The sequence below is a fragment of the Nicotiana tomentosiformis genome, chromosome 3, assembly GCF_000390325.3.
Source record: "Nicotiana tomentosiformis chromosome 3, ASM39032v3, whole genome shotgun sequence".
NCBI classification, from domain to species: Eukaryota; Viridiplantae; Streptophyta; class Magnoliopsida; order Solanales; family Solanaceae; genus Nicotiana; species Nicotiana tomentosiformis.
In genome coordinates, this window is record NC_090814.1 from 122983658 (window position 1) to 122998361 (window position 14704).

The 14704-nt window shown below is 33.9% G+C and overlaps 1 protein-coding gene across 1 annotated transcript; it reads right to left on the reverse strand.

Moving 5' to 3' along the window:
* Window positions 1-5347: 5347 nt before the first annotated feature.
* Window positions 5348-5779, reverse strand: LOC104102925 (RING-H2 finger protein ATL77-like). Its single transcript, XM_009610767.4, has one exon. It carries the CDS (start codon window positions 5777-5779, stop codon window positions 5348-5350), a length of 432 nt encoding a protein of 143 aa, XP_009609062.1.
* Window positions 5780-14704: the final 8925 nt, after the last annotated feature.

A 14704-nucleotide genomic window follows, 5' to 3' on the forward strand; every position in this document is an offset into this window, starting at 1 on the left:
GCTTAACCCAGGTAGAACCTTTTCGCCTATGGGGATCCATCTCATAGTTCCGGGTAGAAGTACTCTTCGCCCAGGCTGTTTTTCGTAGCTTAACCCAGGTAGAACCTTTTCGCCTAGGGGGATCCAGCCTATAGTTCCTGGTAAAAGTACTCTTCGCCCAGGCTGTTTTTCATAGCTCAATCCAGGTAGAACCTTTTTGCCCAGGGGGATCCAGCTAATTGTTCTGGGTAGAAGTACTCTTCGCCTATGCTATTTTTTGTAACTTAACCCAGGTAGAACCTTTTCGCCTAGGGGGATCCAGCCCATAATTTCGGGTAAAAGTACCCTTCGCCCAAGCTGTTTTTCGTAGCTTAACCCAGGTAGAACCTTTTCGCCTAGGGGGATCCAGCTCATAGTTCCGGGTAGAAGTACTTTTCGCTCAGGCTATTTTTCGTAACTTAACCCAAGTAGAACCTTTCGCCTAGGGGGATCCAGCTCATAGTTCCGAGTAGAAGTACTCTTCGCCCAAGCTATTTTTCGTAGCCTAACCCAGGTAGAACCGTTTCGCCTAGGGGGATCCAGCTCATAGTTTCGGGTAGAAGTACTCTTCACTCAGGATGTTTTACATAGCTTTTTCCAGGTAGAACCTTTTTGCCTAGGGGGATCCAGCTCATATTCCGGGTAGAAGTACTCTTCGCCCAGACTCGCTTTTCACAGTTTAACCTAGGTATAACTTTTTGCCTAGGAGATTCATTTTCATTTCAATAATACATGGCACCAACCCCTGGTTACATTTTTTTTCCGTAATACAGGGTGCCATCCCATGATTACATTTCCTTTCAGTAATACATGACGCCATCCCATGACTACATTCTTTTTAGTAATACAGGGTACCAATCCCTGATTACATTCTTTTTTCGTAATATAGGGCACCAACCCCTGGTTACATTTCCTTACCAGTATCAGGGTACACCAATCCCTAGTTGCTTTTTTAATATAGGGTCTCCACCCCTTAGTTTCTTTCATTTTAGATATAGGGTCTCAATTCCCTAGTCTCTATTTTGTTTTTTGGGGTACACTATTTTCGGCCTTTTATTACTTTCAATAAAGAAGTAGTTTAGAATTTTGTTACAATAACTCACGAAATTTTCTTAGTATAAATTATGGCAGAAAAATTTCGTTTGTTTGTTTGTTTTGGTATCTGAGTAGGTTTTACCTTGAGGCACAGGGTTCGAGATGACCAAAAGAAGAAGTCTCAATTCAGAATAAAAGAAAAGAAAAAATAGGTGAATCCAAAATGCAAAAGCAGTTGAAAAGATGTGGAATGCTCAAGACATGACTGAAGCCGCGAGCATTGGGGTCCTGTTTTGATTAGAAGAAGTTATAGAAATGAAACTAGCACCTACAGGCTACAACTAGCAAGCATCAAGGTTTAAATCAGAGTCTGCATGAAGAACCAGTCAAGACTCAAGATCAAGTTTCAGAAGACTCATAGATAGGAATCTTGTAACTCATAGCTGATAGGCTCGTTTAGTTTCTTTTTTATAATAGCAGGACCGCAGATCGGAGCCTCGACGGAACCTCACTCGACTCCTCAACTCATCATTCCACCATTCTCCTTGAACTACGCGTGACCTGATTCCCCTATAACCCGGGATATGTAGGCTGTCCAAAAGCAGGACTCGGTTGCACCCTATCTTTTATTTCTTTTCCTTTTGAATAATGGTTTGGTCAAAAATTAGTCACATGGCTCACCTAGTATTTGCGTGAAAACTCTTCATGTTTCCAAGCAAAGAGGGCAACTTTGAGCACCTAATTTTTGACTATATTTGAATTTTTACCAGGGATGAGAATATTTTTAGAAATTTAATATATATATTTTTAGCTTTATTATATTTTTTTAATATAGGGTAAGAATTAAAAATAAATTAAAAGGTCAAATTATTACTATTAGTATTATTTTTATTTTTTATCTTTATTTTAAAATAAAATAAATTAAAAAAACCGACAAATTAATTTTTTTTTTAATTTTCGGCTGGGAATAAAATAATAGAAAAATTAAAAGTATGAAATAAGAAATTAAAAGTAAAAGTATGTGGAAATTAGTTTTTTTTTAAAAGTAAAAGAAAGTGGAAAATTAAAAAAATAAAAGTAAAAGAATGTGAAAATTTAAAAAAATAAAAAGTAAAAGAAAGATGAAATTAAAAAATAAAAGTAAATGTAGCTGAAAGTTTTTTTTTTTAAAAAGTAAAAGAAAGTGGAAATTTAAAAAAAGAAAAGTAAAATAAGTGGAAATTAAAAAAAAAAGTAAAATAAGTGAAAAATAAGAAAAAGTAAAGTAAAAAAAGTGAAAAATTAAAAAATAAAAGTAAAGGAAAGTGGGAAATTATTTTTTAAAAAAAAAATAAGAAAAATGGGAAGTGGAAATTTTTTTTAATTAAAAATAATAAAATAAAAAAAATAAATCTGAAACAATTTCGAATTTTTTCCCTATAAATAGAAGAGAAATGTGAGGAGAAAAAGAGAAGGAAGGAAAAATATAGGAGAGAATTGAGAGAAAAAAAATTCTTCTTCTGCGCTAAGTGAATTTCTACTCGTTTCAATATTTCTTTCGAAAATTTAAGCAATTCATCACCCTGTTTAAGACCCAAAAATGCCTCAAATTCAAGCCTAAAAATACCTTGTGAAGCTTCATTGATAGTCACTTTTCTCACGCCAAAAACCAGCAGCCTCACGAGGTATAGTCGAGTTTCGATCCGGGCTCGAAATTTAGAAGGTTCGTCGTTAAATTTTCTGTTCATCTGCCGATTTACCCTTGGTTTGGTGTATTTGCTCGACTCGTAATTGTTTTTGCATAAATCAAGTTCTGAAGGAAAGTTTTTGCTTAAAGGTTCATTGTTTATCCTCCCTTTGTTAATTATTTCATTATTTTGTGTGATATTCTTATAGAGGTTCATGTGATAATTTTTTGTATTATTTTATTTATACACATTATCATGTTGTAGTTTCTTTTTACATGTTTCAAGTGATTTATCAACAGATTATTTGAATAGGATTTCATCTTAATGAGATTTGCTATTTAGAATTAAGAATGAAGATCTTGCCATATTAATGGGCCATGCGTTGGAGTTCAAGTAAGTGAACTAGAAATGAGTTACCACATTTAATAGGAAAGAAAGAATTAGACATGGGTTAGATTGAGTATAAATCTGTCAGGCCCAATAATTTTGTCACTAGACTAATAATTAGTTCATTCTTCCATAATGGATAAATGTCTCCTAATTTCAAAGATAGAGTAATAAGTTGTAAATATTTCTAAGTGTGGATGACTTTTCAATACTTTAAATAACTAATATATTTTCCGACTTCCAAATAATTTTCTATCCATAAACTCTTGGTCTTACAATAATTTCAAATTAGTTTAGAAAAATAATACAAGTGCGCGTTCACATGACTTGACCAATCAACTTCGAATAATAATAAATGTGTTTGATTGTGTACACGTACGCATGACATGATTCTCGATGCCAAACAAAAATGAGTACACGTACGCGTGACTTATTTCAAGATAGTTTTCATAAATCTAATCAAGCAATAAAAGCGGACATAGGTAAAATATGAGAACCAATAAAATACAGGTTATCCAAAAATAATATAAGTCAAATGTAGTCAATAAAGTGACCGTGCTAGAACCGCGGGACTCGGGGAATGCCTTACACCTTATCCCCGGTCAACAGAATTCCTTACCCACACTTTGTTTTCGCAGATCAATAATAATAGAGTCAAATCTTTCTTTGACTAGGGATTCAAATAAATGGTGACTTGGAACACCCAAAAAATCAATTCCAAGTGACGACTCTGTAAATAAAATAATCCCTACTCAAATTTGTCACTTTAATTGGAAAAACTCTTTAACCCACAATAATCCATAACACATATATCTTTTGTGGGGGAAAAAGGAGGTGTGACACTAACAACTCAAATTTATAACACTACAACTTGAACTCTAGACTTTTAATTATTAAAGTATCTTTCTGAAAATAATTTAAATATTTTGGTTTTTTGAGTATTGTTAAAGGTTGAGATGTTTTTATTATTTTAAAGTTCAAACTATAATTTTTAGAACAATTTAATTTCGTTTATTTAGAGGGCCAGTGAAATTGAAACTTGATTATCTTATGAGAGAATTTTCTTAATAATTGGAATTCATGAGTTTTATCAAGTGAAATTGGTGACGAAAATGGAGAAGACATCAGTAATGAAGGAAATCGGATAAGGGATAAAGAAAAAGGAAAAAAAAAAGAGAAGAAAAGAAAAAAGAAGAAAGAAAAGAGAAAGGTAAAGAAAACAAAGTATTAATAAAAAGAAAATAGTGTTTGTAATACGCTTTAATACAATTAACGAAAGAGCTAATTAGTTTGGGTGAATTCCGTTCGAAAAGGATATATATGGGCCAACCGTGTAACTCTAAGGGCATATATGAATCAACTATGTGACCGTAATGGCATATTTGAGCTAAAGTATTAACGAATGACAAATGTGCTCAATTTCGTATAGTACTAGGACATATTTGGACATTTGTCCTAAAAGAAAACACGCGCAGTGTAAATACATAAAAAACTGATCTGAAATTAAGTATTTATTAATCCAAGTAATAATTATTGTCTACTGTTAGTCTGCTAGACACACTTAAACCGAAAGTTATGATAATTGAGGCCCCGTTGTAAGATCAACAAAAACTATGATTAGACGATAGATACTAAGCTCCCCACCCAACCACCTACAAATCTGATAATAACTTGGCGTATTAGTCCCAATATTTTATTCGATCTCATCTTTAACAAAACTAATTGGACTAGGGATATGATCAAACTGTGTCCATTATAATGTTTAAGTGAGAAATTTAGGGTAAATACATTAATTAAATATTATTAGTAATAAAGTATATATCAAAAAGACACATATCGCTTATTTATTGGGCTAACCGATTAGTATTTTCCTTGGCAAGATCGCTTTCTCCGGGCCCTCTCTTTTTATTTCCTTCTCCATAAATTCAAATTTAAAAGATAGAAGGAGAAGAACACGAGCAATTGTATATTTGACAGCATTATAGCATTAATTTCAATAAAACAAAGCTTACAATTGCTGAAAGAAATTAAAAAAAAGAAAAAGAATACATGGCTATGGAAAGGAATCAAGCGCAATAAATATATGAAATAAACTACTCATCCTTTTCTTTTTCCCCACAATTTATAACGTAAGTCAGCCACGTATTTAGCTCTCTCCTCCAACAGAAGCAAGGAATCAAATTTCAAACTACTACCCACTCCCAAGAAAAAAAAAAGATCAGAATAAACAATTGTTACCTTTAAGTCATTTCAAGTCCAACTTCACTAGAATTGTTGTTTTCTTGCTCTGTTTTCAATGGCGATTTAGCACTGGCTCTGCAAATTGGACAAGCAGCTGTTTTCTGTAGCCATGAATCAATGCATTGAGCATGAAAATTATGGTTACACTTTGGTAAAAGCCTGCACTTTTCACCAGCCTTAAAATTCTCCAAACACACAGCACAATCCACAGGGCTACTACTTCCTTTTATTTCCACACTGTAATCAAAACAGGGCAGCTTCTTTATATCTTCCTTTGACATGCTTTTGTTCACATTTCTTGGATTAAAAATGACACCATTTATACCATTTCTGCTCCTAAATGCTCTTCCAACAATACAAACATGAATGAATACCAAAACAGCTATTCCCACTAACAGCAACACTACGGAGACCACAATTTCCATTACCATAGTCTTTTTTTTTTAATTTATCAAACACCCAAATTCCAGAAACCAATGTTCACTTCTTAATTCCCAATTACTCAAGATTTGGTTATCAAAAGATTACAACTTTCATACAGAATCCGTGAGCATAGAGAGTCTGATCTGACGAGTTAAAGAGGAGGTTGAGATAAGGACGTACAAACAAACATGATTTTGAATTTTCGATACTAATTAAAAGGGGGAGTGAGTTGAATAGGGAAGAAAAGCATGAAGTAGGAGCCAGAGTTATTGGAAGTATACACACTTGATACTTCTCATGCTGTTTGGGTTTTGAAAGTGTTTGCTGTAACAAGGATAGACGCCATTGGTCTTTTTTTTTCTTTTTTTTTTTGGGGGGGGGGGGGGGGGGGGAGAGGTTGTTTTGTCTGCTGGCTGAAAGCTCAGACAGACCAGTAACGTTGCATTTCTCGGTCAAGTAATGCAAGAATTGAAGGCAAATTCAGCCTTACGCGAGGGTTACAAATTAAAGATGTCTCGTGTGTTTGTTCTTATTTATAGCTTTTGGGCAAGAGGGGGTATTTTGCGATTGTACGTAGTAACGTACATAATACATAACTAAAGAAAAACATTCCTATTCAAAAAAATATTTCTATTACATCGAGGGATTAGTGAAGTTGAAGGAAGATAGATTATTGATAGTGAGAGTTGAACGCACATGCATTATATGTGAGATACCAAGAGATATCATTAAAATATATTTATTTGAGCAAAATTTGATTGAAGTTGAAAAAAATAATATGAATTTGATTATGTTTTTTGTTTGAACATGAATTTCACTTTAAAAAATAATAATTTTTTAGTGAAATAATGAAAAATCCCCGATTTCACTAAAAATGCTCCTAAAACAAGTTTTTCAACCTTGATTTGCACCAAATTAATATTTGCAAATAACACATTATATGTGAGATACCAAGAGATATCATTAAAATATATTTATTTGAGCAAAATTTGATTGAAGTTGAAAAAAATAATATGAATTTGATTATGTTTTTTGTTTGAACATGAATTTCACTTTAAAAAATAATAATTTTTTAGTGAAATAATGAAAAATCCCCGATTTCACTAAAAATGCTCCTAAAACAAGTTTTTCAACCTTGATTTGCACCAAATTAATATTTGCAAATAACATATATAATGTGTGCCCAAACGCCTAATTCATTCATTTTTAAATCCTGCAACTAATTAAAAATTAAAATAAGAATGACTTGGAGACTCTTGCCTTTTTGCAAAGTTGACCATAAAGTTTTCTCTGAAAATTGATATTATCAATAGACTAGAGATATATCTTCTTTGAATTAACCAAACATTAAACATTTCCACAAACTATAGTTTCAATTACTGTTCCGTAGTAAACCAATCTAGCGGAAGAAGTTGAAAGTTCAACGTCAATGGTAAAACATTTCTACATGTAGTTAAGCAATAATTCTTTTTAGTTTTCTTAACCTGATAGGCACGGCCATCTAAATGAATAAAATATGGAAACTTGACAAAGATAGAGAAGATTCTACACATCTGCAAGATATATTATTACTCCAAATAATCATGTATACTTTAACATTATATTCAAATCAAGAAAATAGTCATTTACAACGGTGCTCCTATTTTAAGCCCGTTTGTTTGAATAAAGAAGATTTAATGAGTGTACACTAATAGATAATCAATTTTTTTCTGTATTTTGATCAAGAAGCACTAGGACAATTATATCTGATATTATGTTTACGCTGAAAAACTGTATTGTGCAGTGGCATAGCCATATACAAGGTAGGGTGGTAAGTTGAACACTCTTCATTCAAAAATTATATTGTATATATACAAAATTATACTGCGTATATAAATCAAAAATTACTTTATATATATATATATTAAAGCTAGAACATCCTTAGCGAAACTTGCATTTAGACCAACTGCAATAGTACTTGAGTAAACACTATTTTCTTTTTTCGATTTTCCTATTTTCGGGTAGTGAGAGTTTCATCGTTATAGCTAACGATTAGGTCTGAGCCTTGACATTTGCATCAAATTCCATCAAAATAACATTCTTTGAAACGAACTAAATAAGTCTTGGCAGGAAATTATATACCTAAAAAAAAGGGAAGTTCACAAGGATATATCCATCATGTGGGTGGCGTAAAGAAAATTACTTTAACCCAACAAGCATTATTTCAACAGAATAAATGTATGTTTGAATGAACCATAATTGGGGATTTCTTTTTGCTAGTTCTATAAACTTATCCTTTCACTTCAATCCAATAAAATCAAAATATTGCAGCTGGCAAGATTTGCTACTCTAACTGCACAAATGCACTGGCAGTAGGATAAGTTGGACATTTGTAATAGTTACCACCCACATAGAGTAAGGAGTTTAGTATATAAAAATCAAAACATAAATATCTTTTTTTTGAATATTTGACATTTATTAATCCTTTAAGTTTTTCTAGTTTGTATATTTAAAAATTGGGAAAAGGTCTAAAATTGCCCCTCTATTATACTATAATATTTACTTCTGTCCCCCATTATACTATCCGTCCAATCTAGCCCCTACCATTAATCAACTTTTAAAAATTACCCCTAACCCCAAAGGAGCTACACCGTGGCAGTTGACCCCCTCAAATTTTTTCCATGTCAGCTGTCAAGTCACTTGACCCCACCAAACTAAAACCCCACATACCCCATTACATTCTCTATTGACAAAGAATTAGGGCTCACTGACGAGCTAAAAACACAACACAAAATTATGCTCGTTAATCGAATATAGTATAGAAAATATTGTATCCACGGGGATTGGATTTAAACAGTATTTTCGTAGCTTCTAATTTTAATTGCTATCCAAGATGATCAACAATTTAGAGTTGTGTGATTTAAAAATAAAATTTACTAAAACTCTAAACTATTGGCTACTGGCAATCGCAACAAGAGTAAGCAAGAAGATATCAAAGGGAGAAAATAGGAGTTGATTGGATAGGTGTAAGATACTTGTTTGGGGAATTAACTCTAGTTACTTCACTTCTATGGTTCAAGTGAATCTCTCGAATTCACTCTATTATGTTCAAACATTTAGTAGAAACTCCTCTCTCGATTAAGTCTCAACCTTACGATATGAACTAAGTTAAGCTCGGGGAAGATATGTAAGAATTAGTAGTGGATTGATCCTTAGGAGAATCTCTCTCGATTATCCTCCTAGCTAGGTCTAAACATTAATTCAACTAGCCTCTTTCGATTAGTAACAAGAATCAATAAATTCAACCAATAAGATAATGCAAAACATCACAAATTATGCCTCTTTCGATTACATAAACGAGTGAATATATATATATACAACAATAAAAAAACCCAAAACACTTCAATATATAAAACTAGAGTTAATATTCATAAACAATTCTCAAAACACCAAATTCATAAATCCCTAAGGAAGAATTACTTCATGGATATGTAGAAATTCATCACAATTGTTTAAGTCAAAGAAAAACATAAAATATCCAAACCCTTGTCTTGAGTGAGGATGAATGGTGAAATCCTTGTGCTCTTGCTTCTCCCTCTTCTCCTTAGCTTCCTTAGGCCTAAATTATGTCAAAAATCCTTAAAATACCATTTTTCTATGTATATATACCAAGTAGGGTCGGGCCCAAACAAATACACATTCTTCTACGCGAAAAAGGACACTTTTCCGGAGTTGGACGTGCGCGGCCACGCACTTGGAAGTGTGCCCGCGCACTTGGTTGCACACTTTTCACACTGTTCTGCCCCATATGCGCGGTCAATGCGCGACTGCACGCTTTTCACCCTGTTATGTTGGGAATTGGAAAACATGTAAAACATGAATGTTATAGCCCTTTGAATTAGCTTTCCAATAATATATTGTGGACCCGAACAAAGTTCCGAGCGAAATGTTATGTGCATTTTACTAGACACTACGCAATATGCCTGCTCGATTCTTCGTTTCGTTCCACTATCATCCGTTGATCCCCGAACACGATCCCGGCTTAATTCCTTGGGATTTTACTATGACCTCAAATCTCCAAATCACTTGAATTCATTCCATAACATCTACATAGCTCAAAATCACTCCTACAAGACATAAAAGACATAATTAGTGCAAAATACTAGCGATTAAAGCTCAAGCTCAATTAAAGTGCAGTAAATTGGAATGTAATAATCGACTAAAACATGAGATTATAGCCTACCATCAACACCCCACACTTAAACCATTGCTCGTCCTCGAGCAATCAAACCATATTTTATATAAACACAACCTTACTAAACAACTCTCCTAACTCATCACACCAAGAATATTTAAAATAGACTAAGCAAAATAATGTAATATCTTCACCTCAAGATTTGACTCACAAGTACCATGCATTATTCACAACTCGCTTACTTACTCTAACATAGAGGTCAACGATATTACCTTTCCTTCATTAATTAAGTGCCCTCACACACAATAGAGAGTATTTCCTCACACCATAGAATTTAATAATAATTAAGAATTTAAGATAGAAAGAATTCGTTCACTCTCAGAAATAACATTCATATGCCACAAAAAATGAACCATAGGCTTTTCCGTAGTGTACTACTCTACTAATTAAACTCATTCATTCAAGGATCAAGTAGGACTTTTAACTGGTTATAATATAGGCTACGGGACGAGTATGATACATTTAGATATAAGAGTGACTACACCTCCCTAAGCACTTTAATACATACACTTTAACATTCAAAACCCCACACTTATGTCAAACCATACTCCACCTTCACATCAACACACATTAACTCCCGAATTATTTAAGTACATTTACATCAAGAGTCACCACTATCAAAGAATATTTTTCACAACAATATAACATATTTTTCTTTCTCTTTCAATTCAAGTGGCGCTTACTTTTTCAAAATAATGCACCTTCCTACTTATTTCAATAGTTCCACTCAAAATCCAAACCAACCACCCAATACTTCATCTTTTACAAAGTTCATAACAATTTCAAGTGCTCACGAGAGGTACAAGGTTCAAATAGATTGTCAATTCAAATAATTGGGTAAGGCTTGTAATGTGATTGCCAAAGAAAATAGGATTACAGGCTCAAAGGGGTTAACTACGATACATAACAATTAGGTAGGTAATAGAATATAACTGGCTCAATAAAGAAACGCCTAAATCACTTTCAAGACTGAACAAAGCTACTATTTCGCTTTGCAAACACACGACGCAAGTTATAGTCATCAAATGCAATGCACAGAATACACAAACCTCACACACATGGCACATAGTTCACTCAAGATTGGATTCATCAAGACACTCTAGTCAAAGCAGTTAAGCAAAGTTAAGATCACACAATTTAAGGCACTCATACAAGAGTTAAAAACTGAGCCTAAGCGTCACAACTAAAGAACTCACTATTCTCAAGGCATAACAAAGTCAAGAGATATTGCTTTCATTTCAAATCATAGCACAAAGTTCTCTACTTCTAAAACAAAAATCTAACTACACTTGGTTCAAACAAAATCCTTGGAAAAGAACCGTGCACAAAGAAAAACCAAGGAGGAATTATTACACTAACTACAAAAGAAAATCTTTTTGCATTTTTCTTTCGACTTTAATCCCTCAAGAAACATGTCGAATGATATCCATCGTCGGAAAAAGTCGTGGATTTTAAAATTTTATGTTTTTTTTTTCAATTTTTTTCTATCTCTACTACTCAAACTAACAAAAGAAAACTAAAACTAATATACATACATACATACATACATACATACATATATACATACATACATACATACATATATACATACATACAACATATCCCACACCCCACACTTTACGTTGTGGCATGTCCCCATAACACATAATTAAAAAATATACGGTAAAGAAGACTTCCCTGAATTTTCTTCTTTTCCGAGAACTTATGAACTCTACCTCTAATTCTGAATTCATTCCTCATTTTCGCTCCTTGGGATTCTTTATGGAGCTCATTAAGCCCAATTCTTCTAAGGATACCTACAAGACCCGCTCTTTTCTTTATTTCTTTCTTATCCTCATCTTGAGCGGTGAATTACTCGTTCATGATTATCCTCAACTTGTTCCTGCATTCTTTCACAGGATCAATCAATACATATTCCTGTAGATCCCCAAAAATAAAATTCACATGATCAAGGTTAGAATAAGAAAACAAGGACGAAAGGTCAAGTGAATATTCCTCTGGTATGTCCAAGACCATTTGTTTCTCATTGTCTTTTACTACATGTTGCAGATGTGGAAAGGTGGATGAGGGTTTGAACTCTTCTTTCGTTGCTTCACATTCAACCACAACCTTATTTTTGATCATCTAGGTTGAATCAGAGTCATCTTGAACAGTGAAAAGCTCTCTCTGTGGATGCTCATCCTCTTGGGTAGGCTCATTCTCACAGGATATCTCCTCCATATATTTACCATCACAATGCAATGAGCTTCTTGATAATGTACTTACCAATTGACTCACTTGCATTGTTAGGGTGTTAATGGCTTCATCATCTTGTGTAAATTTCTCTACCAGCTTATTTATGAACTTATACATAAGCTCTTCCAAACTATCATTCTCCCCCTGAGGTGGTTGTCTCACTTCGCTTCCATTCCAATTATAATAATGGTATTCATCCCAACCAGAGTCAAGATTGTGCCCATATCAATCCTCATACTTATACGGACTAGAAACAGAGTGAGACTATTCAAAATACGAACCATAGGAGGAATACATACCTGCTTGACATTCAACCCGTATATCATTTCCACCGTATTTAAAACACATAGCAAACCACTGATAATAACTGCTAACTCTTCAACCGTTTTCTTAGGCTGATTGTACTCCATCTTCACATCATTTAGAGTTCAATATTGTATCTTCTCCAACTTTTTAGGTACTACAAAACAAATCTTGAAAAGAAGTTAACTAATAAAGAAAATAAAATAGAAAAGAAAAACTAAAACCTAATTCCTGAATTAGCACTACAAACTATTTCAAACACTGTTGATTGCCAATCCCCGGCAACGACGCCAAAATTTGACGGGCTAAAAACACAACACAAAATTATGCTCGCTAGTCAAATATAGTAGAAAAAATATCGTATCCACAAGGATTGGATTTAAATAATATTTTCGTAGCTTCTAGTTTTAATTGCTATCCAAGATGATCAACAATTTAGAGTTGTGTGATTTAAAACTAAAATTTACTAAAAGTCTAAACTATTGGCTAATGTCAATCGCAACAAGCGTAAGCAAGAAAATATCAAAGGGAAACAATAGGAGTAGATTGGATATGTGTAAGATACTTGTTTGGGGAATTAACTCTACTTACTTCACTTCTATGGTTCAAGTGAGTCTCTTGAATTCACTCTATTATGTTCAAACATTCAGTAGAAACTCCTCTCTCGATTAAGTCTCAACCTTACAATATGAAGTAAGTTAAGCTCGGTGAAGATATGCAAGAATTCATAGTGGATTGATACTTAGGAGAACCTCTTTCGATTATCCTCCTAACTAGGTCTAAACATTAATTTAACTAGCCTCTTTCGATTACTAACAAGAATCAATGAATTCAACCAATAAGATAATGCAAAACATCACAAATTATGCCCTTTTCGATTACATTAACAAGTGAATATATATGCAACAATAACAACACCCAAAACGCTTCAATACATAAAACTAGAGTTAATATCCACAAACAATTCTCAAAATACCAAATCCATCAATCCCTAAGGAAGCATTACTTCATGGATATGGAAAAATTCATCACAATAAAGTTTAAGTCAAAGGATAATATAAAACATTCAAACCCTTGTCTTGAGTGAGGATGAATGGTAAAATCCTTGTGCTCTTGCTTCTCCCTCTTCTCCTTAGCTTCCTTAGGTCTAAATTATATCAAAAGTCCTCAAAATACCGTTTTTCTATGCATATATACCAAGTAGGGGCAGGCCCAAACAAATACACCTTCTCCTACGCGAAAAAGGATACTTTTCCGGAGTTGGACGTGCGTGGCCGCACACCTGGAAGTGTGCCTGCGCACTTGGCCGCGCACTTTTCACACTTTTCTGCCCCGTATGCGCGGTCAGTGCACGAACGCGCACTTGCCGCGCACCTTTAACCCTTTTCCGTTTGGAATTGGAAACAACGTAAAAGATGAACATTGTAGCCCTTTAAATTAGCTTCCAAAAATATATTGTGGAGCCCGAACGATGTTCCGAGCGAAACGTTATGTGCATTTTACTAGACACTATGCAATATGCGTGTTCGATTCTTTGTTTCGTTCCACTATCATCCTTTGATCCCCGAACACGATCCCGGCTTAATTCCTTGGGATTTTACTATGACGTCAAAGCTGCAAATCACTTGAATTCATTCCATAACATCTACATAGCTCGGAATCACTCCTACAAGGCATAAAAGACACAATTAGTGCAAAACACTAGCGATTAAAGCTCAAACTCAACTAAAGTGCAGTAAATTAGAATGTAATAATCGACTAAAACATGAGATTATAGCCTACCATCAACACCCCATACTTAAACCATTGCTCGTCCTCGAGTAATCAAACCACACTTTGTATAGACACAACCTTACTAAGCAACTCTCCTAACTCATCAAACCAAGAATATCTAAAATAGACTAAGCACAATAGTGTAACATCTTCACCTCAAGATTTGACTCACAAGTACCATGCATTATTCACAACCCACTCACTTACTCTAATATAGAGGTCGACGAAGTAGTGACGAGGCTATGACAAGACACGTACATAACAAACCTGTGCAATTTAACAGTATATGTACAAATAACAGCAAGGAAAAACTTGACAAGAAATATCGGGAGGGGGGAACATGCTGAGGGGAATACGAGATAGAGAACTACAACATAATGGTAACTTG

Excerpts from the sequence above, each read along its gene's own strand:
- LOC104102925 (XM_009610767.4), bottom strand. The coding sequence starts at position 5,779 with ATGGTAATGGAAATTGTGGTCTCCGTAGTGTTGCTGTTAGTGGGAATA.